At 34.8% G+C, this 17,301-nt stretch overlaps 1 protein-coding gene across 2 annotated transcripts; it reads right to left on the reverse strand.

The window, feature by feature from the left end:
- Window positions 1-9,695: 9,695 nt before the first annotated feature.
- Window positions 9,696-17,159, reverse strand: LOC137952152 (HVA22-like protein k). 2 transcript variants are annotated; one of them, XM_068799220.1, is made up of 8 exons: window positions 16,888-17,159; window positions 15,395-15,453; window positions 14,987-15,084; window positions 13,520-13,571; window positions 12,331-12,394; window positions 11,414-11,509; window positions 10,483-10,555; window positions 9,696-10,116 (listed from the first exon to the last, which is right to left on the reverse strand). In XM_068799220.1, the coding sequence occupies exons 1-8, from the start codon at window positions 16,924-16,926 to the stop codon at window positions 10,013-10,015; spliced, it is 585 nt and encodes a 194-aa protein (XP_068655321.1). In that variant the 5' UTR covers window positions 16,927-17,159; the 3' UTR covers window positions 9,696-10,012. The 2 variants fall into 2 exon arrangements, with proteins under 2 accessions (XP_068655321.1, XP_068655319.1); XM_068799218.1 differs by having other exon boundaries at window positions 15,395-15,462.
- Window positions 17,160-17,301: the final 142 nt, after the last annotated feature.

Genomic DNA, 17,301 nt, shown 5'->3' on the forward strand with positions numbered 1-17,301 from the left:
TCATTTTTTTGCGGAGTCATGTATTTATGTTGATGAGAATTGAGTACCCTTCAAACTTCATTGAATCTTATTTTGTAAGGTCTAATTAGTGGTATTTCATAGACCCAAAGCATGTCAAATGAGTTTTAATTTGTAAAACCAAAGAACTGGAACGAGCTTCCTTTCAATGGTGATGCTAATATCATGCTTGGTTTTCATTTCTTTTGTAAAACCAGGACCAACTTAGTTGTTTGTGTGGGCAAGAGGCAATTTCAAGTGGAGACATGCATGATACCAATTCATCTGTATTCCAAGCGGCAGAAGGTGAAGGCAATTCTCAAACTCAAGAAAGTCAAAGAGGAAGCAATTCAGCTTCCAGCCAGAAGAATGGCAGCTACTTCAGCGCAAATGGGAAGCTTGAAGCTGCATCAAATTAGAACATGGTTTTAATTTTTTCCCCCCGTTGTTCGTGAAGTAACTAATTTAGAGTCTTAACCCTATCCTGTTTAAACACGGCGGGTCCTCAATCCATTTCCCTGTTGTATAATGCTCACCGTATTGGTTCTGAACTAGAGGTTTGTTGAATCCATACTGTACATTATTGTAAACTGAATACTGTAGGTGTTCTTGGGACAGCATCTTTTGTAGGATTCTACAGAAAAATACCAGTTTGAAGTTATATTTAGCTAGTTTGAAAGAGAGCAGGAAATGTATGTGTCATCCTCAATTCCTCAAACCTGTCCCAATATTACCCGTAAAAATCGATCAAAATGTAAGTTTCACAGGCGTGTATGGTGAAAAAGCATACTAGAACAGCAGATGAGCAGAGCCTAAGCCTAAGACCCTCGATTTGGACTTGTTGCTGGAGTTTTCGAGTACGCTGATGTAATGAATCATTCAATAGTTCTTATAGGAAAGATCAGATTGAAGACTCTGAGAATATGATAAAAAATAAATGGTTGATTTCATGTCAAGGTCAACTTGGAAGCCCGAAGAAGAATACTAATAGGAATGCACCAAATACACCACAAAAAAGAGAAGAAACCGAGTCAGCTTGATCCAGATCCAATAGGTGAAACTGATATAGAAAGACACAACAATGCTTAACAGAAGTTTGTAATGGTTCTTGGCTTTGTAAACGAGCAAAATTCAATAGTATCATTTGTACGGACAAAAGAAATAGTACTTCAAGCAGTAAAGACATGTTTAAGCATGTCTATAGAAACAGTTAGTGATACAGACAATTGGATCCTACTCCAAGCTCCTCGTTAAAGTCCATAGAAAAAAATAATGTCTATAGAAAAAAGCTCCTCGTTAAAGGCTGCCTGGTCCCATGTTTTTGATTCCCGAGCTAACCGAACTGCTACACGATCCAAAAGTTCTATTGATGGTATTGTTGGTCTAATATAAAAGAAACCAGAGTTGAACACCCATATCCGCATAGTATGAGCATATCGAGCCCATCCCATTGAAGGCTCATCAAAGACATCATTGTAACCATATTAATCCGTTCAGACGATTCACAGACTGCTGCATTAACCTTTAGTTGGAAGGAAATCAAACATTGGTGAGTCAGGTAAATCCACAACATCACTAGCAGAGAAGAACTACGGTGCTAGGAGACATTAGTCATTCAAAGCTACAGTTATGAAGCTAAATAGAGGTCAAACACCAAATTTTCATAGAGAAAGCAAACATGTTCAATTTGACTTGCTACTAATATTTCATTTTTTCAGCTCTGCATTTTTGTCAGTTAAAGAAACATGCTCAGACTTCAACATATTAATCTGTTTAGACGATTCACAGATTGCTGCATTAACCTATAGTTGGAGGGAAATAAGACATTGGTGAGTCAGGTAAATCCACAACATCACTAGCAAAGAAGAACTACGGTGCTAGGAGACATTAGTTTTCCAAATCTACAATTATGAAGGGAAATAGAGGTCAAACACCAAATTTTCATAGAGAATGCAAACGTATTCAATTTGACTTGCCACTAATATTTCAGAAAAGCAAGGTTGGTTTAAATATAAAACCAGATGAATGTAAAGGTTGGTGTCAAGTTGAAGGTAAATGGCGCAATCAAGATGGTTCAACTTTCCTGTAGAATGTCATTAAATGACAGGTGGTTAGTGGTTATCTCACATCTATAAATGTATTTATAAAGCAAATATAAAATTTGTCGTGCTCTGGTTACCTGCTTTTCTAGTTGCAACATATCCTTGCATTTAGCATCATACACAACAATAATAAATTTCTATTAGATGACTCATTGAAGATGAAAGAAAAACATCAACGTGGTTTTTCAGTCAAGACCATAAAAACCAGTGCCTCTAAAATAAAAAGATACTAAAGAAACCATATTAAGCCTCTCAAAGCAGCAGAGACATCAATCACCAAAATGTATAACTAAACCAGATTTTAACATTAGACGTCCCATTAAAAGTCATTCCAATCGCTGAAATATAAGAAAAGACATTTATCCAGAAGTCTCAAATTGCGTGTCAAGTTTAAGGTACATGGTGCAACCAAGATGGTTCAACTTTCCTGTAGAATGTCATTAAATGACAAGTGGTTAGTGGTTATCTTACTTCTATAAATATTTATAAAACAAAATAAAATTTATCGTGCTCTGGTTACCTGCTTTTCTAGTTGCAACAGATCCTTCCATTTAGCATCATACACAACAATAATAAATTCCTAATAGATGACTCATCGAAGATGAAAGAAACACGTCAATGAGGTTTTTCAGTCAAGACAATAAAAAGAAGTGCCTCAATAATAAAAAGAAATTAAAGAAAGCATAATAAAAATGAAACTAATGCTAAAGACTCAAAGAAAAGCCTCTCCAAGCAGCAGAGACATCAATCACCAAAATGTATACCTAAACCTGATTTTAACATTAGACGGTCCACTAAAAGTCATTCAAATCGCCGAAATACAAAAGACATTTATCCAGAACTCTCAAATTGCGCCGAATTAGGGATTCCAGGAGCATCCCCCAAGATCATTCCCAAATAGGTAAACTGAGGGCAAGAAGTCTTAAAAACACGCATTAATTCTGTGACAAATTCACAAATCTAAATAAGCAGGGGAAACAGAAAGTTACCTAGGAATTTTCAACTTGACGCACGTAAGAATAAGAGCCGAACAATCCATTGGGCAATAGGAAGGCAAACACGCATCCGATCGAAATGACACAGTTACACCGAACATGGATATTAAATAGACACCAGAAAATCATAATTAGAGGTTTGTAACATGAGAGAAATGGTCACGGCTTTCTAAGACAAAGGGAAGAAGCGCTCCGTTTGCCATCCCTGTAAAATTTTTATTTCCTTTTAAATATGAAATTAATATTAATATATTTTATCAAGACAACAATATTATGGTGATAGATTAACTGATTTAAATTAAGGAAAGAAGGGTGTTGGTGAATTTAAGGATAATTGTAAGAATGTAATACTAATTTTGTAATTACTCGAAAAAAATTTGAACAAGTATCATGGGGTAGACATAACTTGCTTTGTAAATTCCAATTTTGACATTTTAAAATTTCTTCGTGTTTGCTCGAATCATACAAAAAATTTATTTTTGTTTGCATATGTTGTAATGCAACTTCTATTTTTGCTAAAATCTTGGTACAAGATTCTAACATTTGTTGGGAATAAGTAATTACTTCTTGTAGGTCACTATTTTGGACAGGAGCCGATGCTCTTGAGAATTGGCTTCCGCTGTGTTCCATCATCTATATGTAGAGGAACATATGCATTCGATCGGGGGTTTATTATTCCTTCTAAACTGGAACTAATAGAGGTTTTACTGGTAGAAGGTCTAGTTGGTTCAAGGGAAAAGTTGTTTCAGTGTTGGTGATAACCAGTTTTTTTTCTATATCTTTTATTGTTTTTCGAGATAGAGGTAAATGTCTTGGGGCCTTGGGTTGAACTACCCATTCTGTAGGCTAAGTTAATTATCTTGGGTCGAGTTATTCAACTATGATACTTTCTGAATATCCAATATTTTTGGATAATTTTATAATTTTCTTGGAATCTTTTATATGACCTTTTCCTGTGTTGATCCCTCTTGCTACTACGCATACAAGTATGCACACAATTCTTCTTCCTGGTTGAATTCCATTTTTTGACCAATTGTCTATATAGAATTTTAATGACAAAGTATCTTGGATATACTAGTCTTCAAGATCTATTTGGAGATTGGGTAAATTGTGAAAGCTACTGGACCTAATCCTAAGTTTCCTCTTACTCCTCTGAGAAGAGATATTTTTTAAAATTGTTTTTTACCGAATTATCGGCTATGGTGGCGATAAACGGTAAGTTTGATGGATTCGTATTAAAGGGTTTAACCCTATTCGAATTTCCTTAGTTTTGGTAAGTCTAATTCTGATTAGGAGTTGGTAACAAAAGGTACCTGAATCAATATCTTGGATTTCCACTGATAATTCCTATTGAAAAAAAAATTTGGGAATTTTATCCGATCTTTGTTATATACTTCAGTGATTTGAGGGATATTGATTGTCCATTTTTGTCCATCATGCATTAAATTACGTTCTTCATATTTTAGACTAGTTTCATGATGAACATGAATGGTATTTTGAAGGTATGTACATTCAATTTCCTCTTTACTAAGCCTAGGAAACACTGTAACAACAGAATCGGACTTAGTTTTAGGAAATTACTGGTTAACGTTCCACGCACCTGTTGAATAAACACCTAAATATTATCGTCTAAAATGTCATACTAGTCGAGAAATCAATGGAAATACAATATTTACCTATACCTATAAATCCTGCAATAGCTGATGCACACATTCTCCATCAACATTTCCAAAAGCGCAACAAACATGGTGAGATTCCACCTTTAGAACCACTACTCATTGCACAAACCACCGACAAAGAAGTCCAGACACTTATTGAATCCACTTGCTCCGATAAACCTTTGGAATGTTGGACAAAACAAAAACCATTCGCCAATCTCGAACTTATTGATCCCGGCAAGTTGATTCGAGTAAAATCCATGGTTTATACCTCTTTAAATGTTGAGGAATTCTCCCAACAAATAAACGATTTGCTCACACTATACCTTATACGAGCAAATCACTCTCCGCATACCTACCCTACATTTTTTGTCAGAAATCATGCTGAGATAAAACGCGAAAAAGCTAGGATGGTTATTAACTATAAAAAAAATTAATGAAACCACTAAAATGGATGGTTATTATCTCCCTAACAAGGAAAGGTTAATTGCATTCATTCGAGGAAGACAATGGTTTTCCAAATTTGATTGCAAATCAGGATTTTGGCAAAATCGTCTTGCCGAGTGCGCCATTTCTCTTACGACATTCGATTGTCCTTCTGGGCATTATGAATGGCTTGTTATGCCTTTTGGCCTAAAACAAACTCCTAATATTTTCCAAAGAAGAATTGATGATCTTTTAAAACCATTCTTTAGATTATGTATAGTGTATGTTGATGACATATTAGTTTTCTCAGAAATAAGAGAACAACATACAAAATAGTTAATACAAGTCTTAGAAGCTTTAAAAATTGTAGAATTACCCTCAATGAAAAGAAAACTGAAATGTTTTGTACTAAGATAGATTTCTTAGGATTAAACATTTCCTTAAGATAAATAATTCTCCAAAATCATATTCTTGAAAAAAATTATTCATTTCCAAACGACATTGAAGATTGAAAACAACTTCAAAGGTTCTTAGGTTGTCTCACAAATGGTGAGCAAATTATCGAAAATCTTGTAAAAATTCGAAAACCTTTTCAATAGAAGTTAAAAAGACTGTTAAATGGGAATGGACTCTTAAAGAATAATTTGGATTAAACAAATGTTAACAAAATTTCCAACATTAACATTACCGGATCCAATTGCTTTTCTCATTTTAGAAACAGATGCTTCACAACACACTTGGGCAATGGTAATTAAAATGTAAAGAAAACAATTAAAAAAATGCAAATATACTTCTTGAACATTTAAAGCAGTTGAATTAAATTTTCATTCGTATGAGAAAATGATTTTAGCTATTAAAAATGGTATTAAAAATTCCTCATATATCTTGCCCCTAAGGAATTTGTAGTACATACCGATTACAAACCTTTGTAGGTTTTATAAAAAAAACCTCGAATATTCACTTTGTCGAGGAAGATTACTCTAATATCAACAATGGTTTTTTCAATTCTCTTTTATAGTTGAACATATTACAGGAGAAAATAATTATTTACCTAATACTTTTGACTTGAGAATTTTCTTGTGTTCTAGACAAAAAAAAGATGGCAAATCCGATCAGCGACTACCTTCATGATTTGGTAACAACAATCTCCACTCTTTCGATTTTACTTTCTATCTTACAATCATTGTTTGATAACCTCCTAATTCTTCACAAAATAGTAGATATTGACGTGCATTGTGCCCATAATGGGTTTAACGTGGAAGATGTTGCTCTCAAGGTTAAACAATTAATTGACAAGCTAAAAGAACCGAATATCCAACGTGATTCACCAAGATCAGCAGAGATTTCTATTGGATCTCCGTTGCAAGAAAAATAAACCATAACGACTGCTTTAACCAGGCAAACGGATGACTGTATTACTCAATTGAGTAAAGGTCAACCCTGGATTTCTACCGGACATGTTAGGCATAAAAAGGAAATCACAACTCAACCTTCTTGAAAGACAGAGGAATTAGAGGCTTCTACCTACCAATCTTGAAATGGAAAGGAAGTGGTAAAAACGAATTCTCTATCGAGACACTTGCGAAAGAGAAATCTTTCAAAATGTGTTTGGTTAGCCGTGCTGGGTTCACTTGGTTGAAAAACCCGAGTAAACCAGTAAGTATTGAACCAAGTGAGTGTGACTTTCTTCAAAAAATAAAACCACTTAAACTCGCTAATATAATTTTTGGGGAAATTTCACTAAGGCCTAAGGTGCCTGCCAATGCTAATCCTCAAGAAATAACAATCAAGCATATTTCTAAGTATGGAATCAAAAGATTGGTGAAGGGATTCATACTCCCTTTATGACTATTGACTCAAGCGGACTCTGGAACAGGACAGCCATATATCCTGAGACCGAATCTAAGTATATTTGGATCTTATTCGAATATGGCCTCATCAGTCAAATTCTCTTACGAGTAAATTATTGGACACCTTTAGAGTTATTACCAATGGAAATTACTGATGCCTGCAAGGCATTCAGTACAGTGGTAAAATGCAAGTCAATTCGATTAAAGTTCGTAACGGCAATTGTAGGAATCACTGGGCTAGATAAGTTCATACCGAGTCTTTCAGTAATTACTCTTGAAGCCTTAGAAAAATATAACGAACTCCCACAGTTCAATCCAAAAACAAAGCCAAAAATGAAGGAATGACCTGAATATTGTCGTACATTAGGCATAAGGATCATGGTACAAGATCTTCAACGACTAAGAGAAAAAACTTCAAGGAGACACCAAAGCAGTAGAAGAGGTTGAGATGAAAATCAGACTTGGAAATTTCCCGACACAAGAAAATTATGGCGACATTGCTCAAGAAGCATTCGAAGCAAGACACTAGTGCAAGACTTCCTATTGGGATAAGAAGATACATTAGCAAACGATGTTTGTTGCCGTCAAAGGTTGCGTCAACATGACAAAAGAAAAGATGATCTCACAACATGAAAAGACCAAATTAGCCCTACTTTCGGTTGTGTCGCCCAATAATGCAAGGGTAATTTTGGAATTAAAGGAAAGGTCAAGAATGCCCTTGCACTTTTCCTTACAACCATTCCTTTTAGGGATAAAATACAAAAAAAAAAAACAGAAATCTTTAAATTGGACTCTTGATTATTCAAACAATCATAAAAAAAAAACAATCAAGAAATCGGAGAAGAGTTCGAAGGCGATTTTCGACGCAGAGTTTTCCGATGAAGGTGATTTCCGGCAACAAAGCACGATATGTGCCTTTTCAGCCATAATGGCTAAGTAAAAACAGGGAACCGACGGGTCACCGGTCGCGGGGAGTACTATAGTAATTGTATTATATAAATTTTATTTTCTCAGTATATATGAGCAATATTTATATGTATGAGCAATATTTATATGTATGAACAATAATTATATGTATGAATAGTGTTATGTGAACAATAATTTTGAATAATGTTTTTGAACAATAATCTTGAATCGTGTTTTTTAATAGTATTAATACTGAATAGTGTTTAATGAATAGTTATGTTGAATTTATGTCAAACAATGAATCTGTCTGTAACTTAAAATGTTCGGTTACACTCCGAGGTAGAAAACGAAACGAAGTTGTGCTCTACCTTTCTGAAGCAGCTAATGAACCGCATCGGTTAGCAAATATGATTTGTGGACCTTTGAAAACCGCAAAGTTGTTATAAGCAATTTATCCAACTTAGTGGTAAGCAGGCAAGATTAGGATCAAAACCTGAATAGTATTAAGTAATAGTAGAAAACATGTTGGGCATATTTAGGTAAAACGAATAGTGTCAAAATTGGTATTAGAACCTAGTTGTATATGTTCGATCTAAGGTTAGGTAACATACTCCCAAGGTTACGACTTGTTGCTAAGTCAATTCTCATACATTTGGTAGAAAAATATATCAAAAATCATAATTTGTAAGTCAAAAGGGACGTAAAAGTTATTCAAGTAGCATTGTACACAAATCAGGACAAACCCAGATATGCCCTATTCTAGGCTATCCACATGGATGATGTAGTGAAGAAAATCATGTACTAAATAGTATCATTGATTTAGTCCAAGATTTACATCAAAGCTTGCGAAAACTAGTGATAGGTTTGAACTCTAATTTTATACCCAATGGATTATTTTTCATTTGATATTTAATATATCTACATAAAAATGGTTGTTGGAAGACATCTTAAATGAGCATTAAGGTAAATACCTTCCCCACGTCAAAGAGGTAGTAAATGGTGTAAATTAGTGTATTTCTTATAAGGATGGCGTAAGGGTATAATTAGAGAAGATAAAACATATGTCTACTTATGTCTTTGCCTTTTGAGAGCTTGTAGCCCTAAGGGTAATGTACATTTTTCTCTCAAACCCTCTCTCTTTCCAACTCCTTAGCCATCCTTCTCTCACCTTTCTTTTCTCTTCCTTCATCCTTTCCTTTTCTTCTTTCTCTTCTCTCTTACACTCTTGGCCAAGTACCTGGATCCAAAATCTAACAATGGTAAACCTTTTAAAAATTTATAAATTTTAAAATATAAATAAAATAAAATAATCAACTCATAAATTTTAGAAATTTCTAAATGCACTTATAAAATTAAAGAATCTCTTTTTTTTTTTTTAAAAACTAAAAATTAATAAAAAGTAAATTTGGAACGAAACCATTATTGAGTAGGATGGAGGCCTCCCTTTTGTCCAAAGGGTTAACCCATCTATACCTAAATTAGGTCAAGTTTGAGTCAGGTTTTGATTCAACCCAACTCCGATGATAAAAGTACTAATATTCTATATTTTTAAAAATATTTTATAATTTCTGTCATATTAATATAGTCATAAAATGATGGTTTTCTATTGTTGATTACACACGGTACACTACAAACCCTAGTGAGATTAATCTTTCAAATTCTTTTGACCGATTGAGTCAGGTTTTGACATACAAGTCTTATTTTATAAAAATAAAAGTGTTATTTCAATCATGGCAAAAATGGTAGCAAGTTAGGTCGACCAGTTCATTACTCAAAAGGACAGCGAACACATCTTAGTTTCAGAAATCTAGTTCCATTTCAGTCCAATTGAAGCAGATATCTCCTACAATACCGACTCAAACGAGTGGCTCTTGACATTCTAAAGTAAAAGAGGAGGTGAAGGTTTAACAAAAAAATTGACACAATTGCACACAAACTTGAGCTACAGAAATCAGTTTGTGAGTCAACCAACTAAGCTAAAGTAGTCTACAAGTCACTGCAGATGATGAGAGTTCCCCATGCAAAGGGCACACGCGAGCATGCTGTATGTACATCTGTTTGAAAGGAGAATGGAAAGCTCAATCTTCAGGGTTCGACCTTCCATTTTGTTCAGTTGGTCCTTCAATGGGAGGAGGACGATGTTGCACCACCGGTTGATTCACATCCTTCATAATCTGGTTTACTAATTTTCAGAAAAAAAAAAAACAAAAGGATCCATTACTATCTTGAATAATCAACAATTGAGCAATAATTTTTTAGATGAAAGAGAAAAAGGACACATATGCAGCAAGAATTCCATGGTCAAGCCCAGTACTGCAAGATTGAGCACTCATCATGGAAAATCGAAATTTCGATATAATATATCACATCAACAGGTTAGTGCAGATCTTTTTTTTTTTTCTTCTTTTGAAAACTACATGGTATAATAAATAGATTCACTTCAGTTACACTTAAGGGGGTTAAGATATTCACTATCACAATTTAAAAAGGAGCTGTGAAGAGGTTTACTGGAACTAATGGTATGCAAATATGGCTCTTATAGTTTTACCTGATGACAGAAGCCTCGCAAGCATTGTCTTCACGAATTGAATTTCAGCCTGATGGATGCTGGCAAATCTGGCCTGCAGGTTGGATGCTCGCAGTCATAATCCAGTTATTCTATCATCAACCAGCATTCTCACAATAATTTTATTCTTACTCAGAACAGGAAAAATACATGCCTAGTTTATACGTAATTGTCAATTTCATATGAGCCAATATTTTGGGCAGTATATATTGATTCCAGAGCCTTGAACTGGCCACAAATTCATCTAAAAAATTATTCTGTGCATAGCTACAAAAAGAACTTGTTGATGAGAAATTTGAAATTTAAAAAAAAAAACATAAAACTCAAATGAAAAAATACTAACACATGAAGACCGATACTTCCAACTACAACTAGTTAAGAGTATATGGAGATTTGATCACGACAGAAGGCCAGATTACAACTTTGAACCAGTTTGTAACAGAACTCTTCATAGATTTATAAATATTTTTTAAATTAACAGAAGTAACACTCTCTGGCTCCATATTCTTGCTTGCTGTTTCTTAAAAAAAAAAATAGTTCATCATTCAGAAAAATAGAAAAAAAGAAGAAGATGGCTGATCTCACAGAAGTGCTGACAGTTTAGTCTATTAGTTTAAGGACTACTTACAAGAGGAGAATATCAAAGTTGAGTAAAGAGGAAAATAGACCTCCACCACCAATACATTAAAAAATTCCTGTTATAGTTGAAACTGGACAAAATATTGATGTCTATATAAGTGTGAAGATTGGTGCCGACAACTGCCCTAACCAATTGAGATCGATTTTAGCTTCATGTTTATTTTTTGAAAGGCACACAACTTTATTTCTTAAACAAATCTATAATGAAAAACAAGTGTTCTACTTCAATAGACAGGTTTTCCATGAGGGAAAAAAATAAAGGATTGAGCCTTACCACTTCACTGGAAGCAAAGTTTACGCAACTGTCTAGTCTAGCTTGATGTTTCAAAAGAAAAGGCCGCAGATGCCTCCTATATAATCGTCTTGAACCCTGACAGAAGAACATGAACAAACAGATATAGTTGGATTGTCTTATAGCCCATACAAAGAAACTTAAACCTAATGCTCTCTCCTAATTTTCTTTTGTCACGGAATGCAACAGTAGCAGCCGTTTCTATGAACCGCAAGGCAACAAAGAAATATGAGACAATTCAGAAACAAGACAAAAAAATGTAGAAATAAGAGATGACATGTACTGATAATTTTCACAAGTACAGTATATAAAGTGGACCTGAGAGCAGGTTTTAAGGCATCAGACATCTAACTAGTTTACTTCACTAAGATGCATTTACTTCAAATCTGAATTAGCTTAAAGAAGACATCATGGAGGTTTTTGGAAACTAACTGAAGAGAAACAAGTATAAAACCAGAAGCAACTAAAGCTTGGTAAAGCAACTAAAATATCCAGTGAGTTTGAAAGTTGACAAAAAGTACAATACCCAACCTATAGCAGCTGTGCTCATTATAGCTTCCAAAGAATAACCAACAAATGGACTAGTGTGTCCTTGAAAAAAGGGTAGACTCTAGGAAGCTACTTATAACAAGGGTATAGATGGACTGGCGTGTCCTGAAAAAAAGGGCAGACTAATGCGTCTCTAGGAAGCTACTTATAACAAGGGCATAAATGGACTAGTGAGTCCTGAAAAAAAGGGTGTCTCTAGAAAGCTACTAATAACAAGGGCATACAACCTTTTTCAGCATCCATGGGAGCCTTGCAAATTGCACTACCCTGAATATTTGCCAGAGAAGTTTAAGAGAAGAACATAGAGTTGAATTTAAGTTTGTGTTAAATGATATGTTAATGAAACATACCTCACCAGATGGAAACTGGAACCACACAAGGAGTGCAAATTTGAAGTAATAGTAGAAAGGGCACCTGCAATTACAGAGCCCCAAAGTCTTTTGAAACAAATATATGCAAAAAAAATGTGACTAGAAGTTTCGGCAGCAGATGAGTAAACATCAAGCAAGCTGAAACTCTTTAAGGTTATATAAATTCAATTATATCACATCAAGCAGTGAGCAGAATCACATGAGATCTCTCTCCTCTTATTCCAAAAGAAAAAAAAAAAAGTAAGCAGAATCACATAAACGTTTGAAGACCAACAAATAGCACACTAATCAATGTGCTGGTTTCCTGACATACCTTGCAGTAAGAAAAGAAAATTAATATTCATATATGCAGTTACCAAACAACAGTTTCCTTTGGACTAGTGAGAAAAAATCCTATGCGATTAAATGAAATAGTGAAGAACATCCTAAAATATGTGAAAATGATAAGATACAAAATGAGTACTTGCATGGACATATAGTTCAAATTTAGACAGAATCCCTGAAAGTAAGTTCACAAAATTTTCATGACAAAACACTTTTCCAGCAATTTGTGTATTTGGATCTCCAAGCTTTCCTTATCTGAACTATGAAATTCTAGAGCACATCTGATACATCTGACTGCTTTAAATCTCAACCACCAATATTCAAGACAGATCAAAAGTAGCATACACTTGGATCTATCCTTTCCTTTGCTGAGTTAGAAGAAGGATCCTAGTCTACATCAGGTCTAGCTTGGTAGGATTCAGATTTGTACCCATCATACTCCACAAGACTCTGTTCCAGATTCTTACCTTGGTCACTCTTGTTCAATGTCATTAAAAACCCTATTAAGGGTCCTAGCCACCAATATAAATAAATATGTCCATCATATCTTGACCTCTTAATCGTCTAAATGGTGTTGTTTCTGGACCCTCACATAACAAAGAATCACAGAAACATTTAGCTTCATTAATTAACTAATGATACAGTTACACGTTGCAATACTGTTTTTAGAGTTTATGGCATTGAAAACTCCTACCAGGGTAGAAATTTCACAATAAGTACTGCCTGGACTGAATTGCTAAGACTTGTCTAACAGGTCTAGACCAAGGAAAGCGATAAGCAGAATATACTTTACTGCTAGAAAAAACAGTATTGACAAAGCATCAGAGAGGGTACAGGATTTTACCAGGATAAGATTTTGTCAGAAAAGATTTCCACAATGCTGAAAGATCCATAAACTGAAATTTGAAAAAGAGATTAAGATTTTACCAAATCTAAAATAAAGACTACTCCGTACAGGAGTTAAGGTGAGAAATGATAAATATCAAGATGCACAAAAATGAATTGTTTCAGTACTGTTAACAGAAACAAATTTATATCTCAGTAAGAAAATGCATACTTGAGCTACAAGTTCATAAGCTTGGGTACTTATTAAAAGAACATTATCTTGCATTATTATAAGATAAATCCCAATTCGACCTAAAGTCTTCCATGAGAGGTTAATATACGGAAAAATTCATGATGCAACTCCCAAGGTGTAGAAGGATGCAGCTTAGGACTTGAATTGAAGCAAATACAAATTTGCCAAGCAAATATTTTGAATCTTGTAAGACAAGAATAAGATATTTGAGCCTATCATAAGTATTTATTTTCTTTACTCACCAGCACCTTGCTATCAGCAGTTTTCTCCCATTGGGACTAGTTTTGTATCTTGTGTGTGTTTGATGATGTTGTATCTTTTAACTTTGTTTTTCAACTGTTTATGATGTTCTTTCACACATACTTCTTCCTCTTTGTTGAGCCCTCTTAATAATTGATCTAAAAAATAAGTTTCTGTATCTAACAATTTCCTTATAATATTTTTTATTCCATCCAACTAACAGCATCTCTCAATATTTCTCCATTCCACAATCAAGCACCTTCCAATACTAATTGCCCAATGAGATATGGGAGCATAGACCATTGACCTTCTCAATGATAATAATCCTAAACTCTCCAATTTATCGTAAAAGCAAGGATTCTAGCTCAAGACAATTACACCAAGAGAAGTAGAGGAATGTGCACCAAACAAACCCAAGAGAGTGCCAAACACCTACCAGCCAGATGCTTAAAGATGCAAATCACACAACAGTTTGCATTTGAAAGAGCATACTACAAGGGGAAGCCTTCCACTTTCCCATCATCATGACAAAGAGAGGGAGGGGAGCCCCATGTCTGATCTTCATTGCCTTTCAACAAAGACTATTAAGGACCTGGTATGAAGTCAACAACTAACAGAATTTACTTATTTATTTATTTATTTATTAACAACAGTTCAATTTGCTAATTTCCACAAGACATGTAAGATTTTTAGCAGAAGGTCCACTGAGATCTTTCTGAGATGAATTAATAGAATATTGCACAAGAAACTTTCAAGGTTTGTTTATTAGAGTAGTTCAAGCCATGTCCAAAACTATTTATAAAGTACAAAAGCCTGTGTAAGATACTAAGTGAACAAAATCAATTATTCTACCAACTACAACAAACTCCGAAAAATTGTCACCAAGACAAAAAGAAATTTTTTTATCCAAACCTCTCAAGTTCTGGATGTAAATAGAGTTATAAAAGAAGATGTTAAATAAAACTAGAACATAAACTTGAGAACAGTACTCGCCTGCCCAGTACAAAAGCCATCTTTCCTGCTCCTTCTGATCCTTGTTCTCTATAGCCTTGAAGGTAGAGTACACAGGCAAAACAGTCCCCACTGAGCAGCTGAACATAGAAAAAGTTGATGGTGCATCAGTAAGCAGAAAAATGTTTCCATTATAGTCACAGCAAAGGATGGACAAAGGACAAGAAATTTTATAGAAAATAGGGATGGTAACACTAGAATTCATTGGAGCCAGAAAACTCCATGAAGACCTAATGTAGGTCAGTGGTTGATAATCAATTTTGAGTCGGCTTCTTGCAGTAGAGTTCCAGATGCCGTAACATTTAAATTCTTTACTTCCAGTGCAATAAAATCCCATGAAAGCTCACACTTCAATGGCATGCAATGAACAAAGAAAAGAAAAAAACTCACCAAGCAGTTCGCATGACAATGTTAGAACCAAGTGGCAATAGCAATAATCGCAATCCAACCTGCAGTGGCTGCAAGAAATTTATTATAATTTTTTTAAATAGTAAATTTATTATAATTTTAGCCCTCTCTATATTTTATTTGATTAAAAAAGAGTCAAGAATAACTAAAAAAACACCAAAATTAACATTTGAGCATCAACACTGCTATTGGACCAGGATGTGGGGATCTAGTTCATGCATGACATGATATTCAATATGTCCAGGATGAAGGCCAAAAATAACAAACCAAACAATGAAGCAGAACAATGGTTCAGTCAATTAATAGAAGAGATTGAAAGCCTATAGTTCTCCGATGAGTGAAAACTACACTGGCAGAAAGCCTAACTAATCCCAGTATAAAGGGTTCTTTTCCAATAAAGGAACCACTGCCAGGAAACACTTGTCAATGTAGTCTGCTCCTACCCTGCCCAGTTGCCACTCACAAACACAACCACCTGCTTCCACCTTCTCATTTTATTTCTTCTCCTCTTTATACCAAGACAAGTAGGGTTCATACAGCTAGAAGTATGAAAAAAAATAAAAAAAATCTGTACACAAGTTCTTATGATAGATTTTCTTTCTCAAACCCCACTTCTTCCTAGTAGCATCAATAACTCACGACTTTTAAGTAAAACCATTGATAGTTCCCCCATCCTGTCCCTATCTAGAGCAGGTTCCCGATTAACCTACACTTTTACCCCCTCTAAACTGCATGAACACAGTCTCAAGTAAAAACTACTAAAAAAAGGTAGATAACAAACCAAACGTACATAGGTTGTGACATGCCAGAGTTTTAAAAAAGTTTACCTAAGATCAAAGAATTCTACTCATTAGCTACACATGGTTTGTATCATCCTTAATTTTCTTTGAAAGAAAGGTATATTTGAGGTCAACAAACGCATAGAAACTTGCACTCATCATTTGGAGAGATGGCAAAATTCCATACACATCAAGAAACCATTGTATTTGATTCCTTCAAATGTCTGACAATGGCCGTATAAAAGAGGAAGCAACTATTTTTTTAAAACCAGAGTATCTCTCTACCACTGAAATACCATCTTCAATTTCTAAACTTTATTGTTTGTCAAAGTCTGCTTTTCTGCTATTTATTTATTTTTCATATGGTGCTGTCTGCTTTTAATGCAACACGAAATTTACTTCCGATTGAGAATTAGGATGTTGAATATAAATAGGCCCCTATTTCTTCTACACAAATTCGTTTGCTCCCAAAAGCTAAAAAGTAATTCTCCATCCGGAGTATCATGTGATGATCCTCAGAAAAAAGTAACGAATCACAACACTAAACCCTTCAGAAAGGATGTTCAATTCAATGGCAACAGGGAAGCTAATCCCTCATAACAAAAAGCACAAAATTAAACAGTTGGGTAAAATTGCCAGTTCCAAAATGAGGATAAATTGGAAAGCAGCAAAAGAGAAGTTGCGCGTTTCCCTTACATCACCAGAGATAACGGATCCGAGCACCGCAGCGGCCATAATTCGAAGAGGCGAAAACGAAAACTTTAAGTAAGCCAGATGTGCTCCTCCACTCTCACCTCCGGCGAAATCTCCTAGCTCTTCTCCGCCGTGAGACTCCTTTCAGCTTCGGAATTTGAGAGCGTCAACCGACCACACCGATTCGAGAGTTGCGGAGGTTTCAAAAGTGTCGAATGTGTACGTGACGTCGGAGACCAGCGTCCTCGACGGCATGGATTCGGACCAATCAGCGGAGGAGGTCCGATTGGGAAAATCGAATGGTAGTTCGGTTCCCGCTTCCGTAAAGATAAAAAATAAGTGGTAAGAACCATTCTAATATTTCTTAATTTATTTTATAATTTTATTACTAAAAATAAGTACAAATTATAACACCCA

The sequence above is a fragment of the Aristolochia californica genome, unplaced genomic scaffold (genome assembly GCF_029961685.1).
Source record: "Aristolochia californica isolate CCGP_79_NKW_82.1479 unplaced genomic scaffold, dmAriCali1.0.hap1 SCAF_15, whole genome shotgun sequence".
Lineage (NCBI taxonomy): Eukaryota > Viridiplantae > Streptophyta > Magnoliopsida > Piperales > Aristolochiaceae > Aristolochia > Aristolochia californica.

Excerpts from the sequence above, each read along its gene's own strand:
- LOC137952152 (XM_068799218.1), bottom strand. The coding sequence starts at position 16,926 with ATGGCCGCTGCGGTGCTCGGATCCGTTATCTCTGGTGAT. Across the intron at positions 13,572-14,986 it reads ATGGCTTTTGTACTGGGCAG|TTTATGGATCTTTCAGCATT; the intron begins GCGAGTACTGTT and ends TTCAAATTTCAG. Across the intron at positions 12,395-13,519 it reads TCTGACAAAATCTTATCCTG|GTGCCCTTTCTACTATTACT; the intron begins GTAAAATCCTGT and ends CTGTAATTGCAG.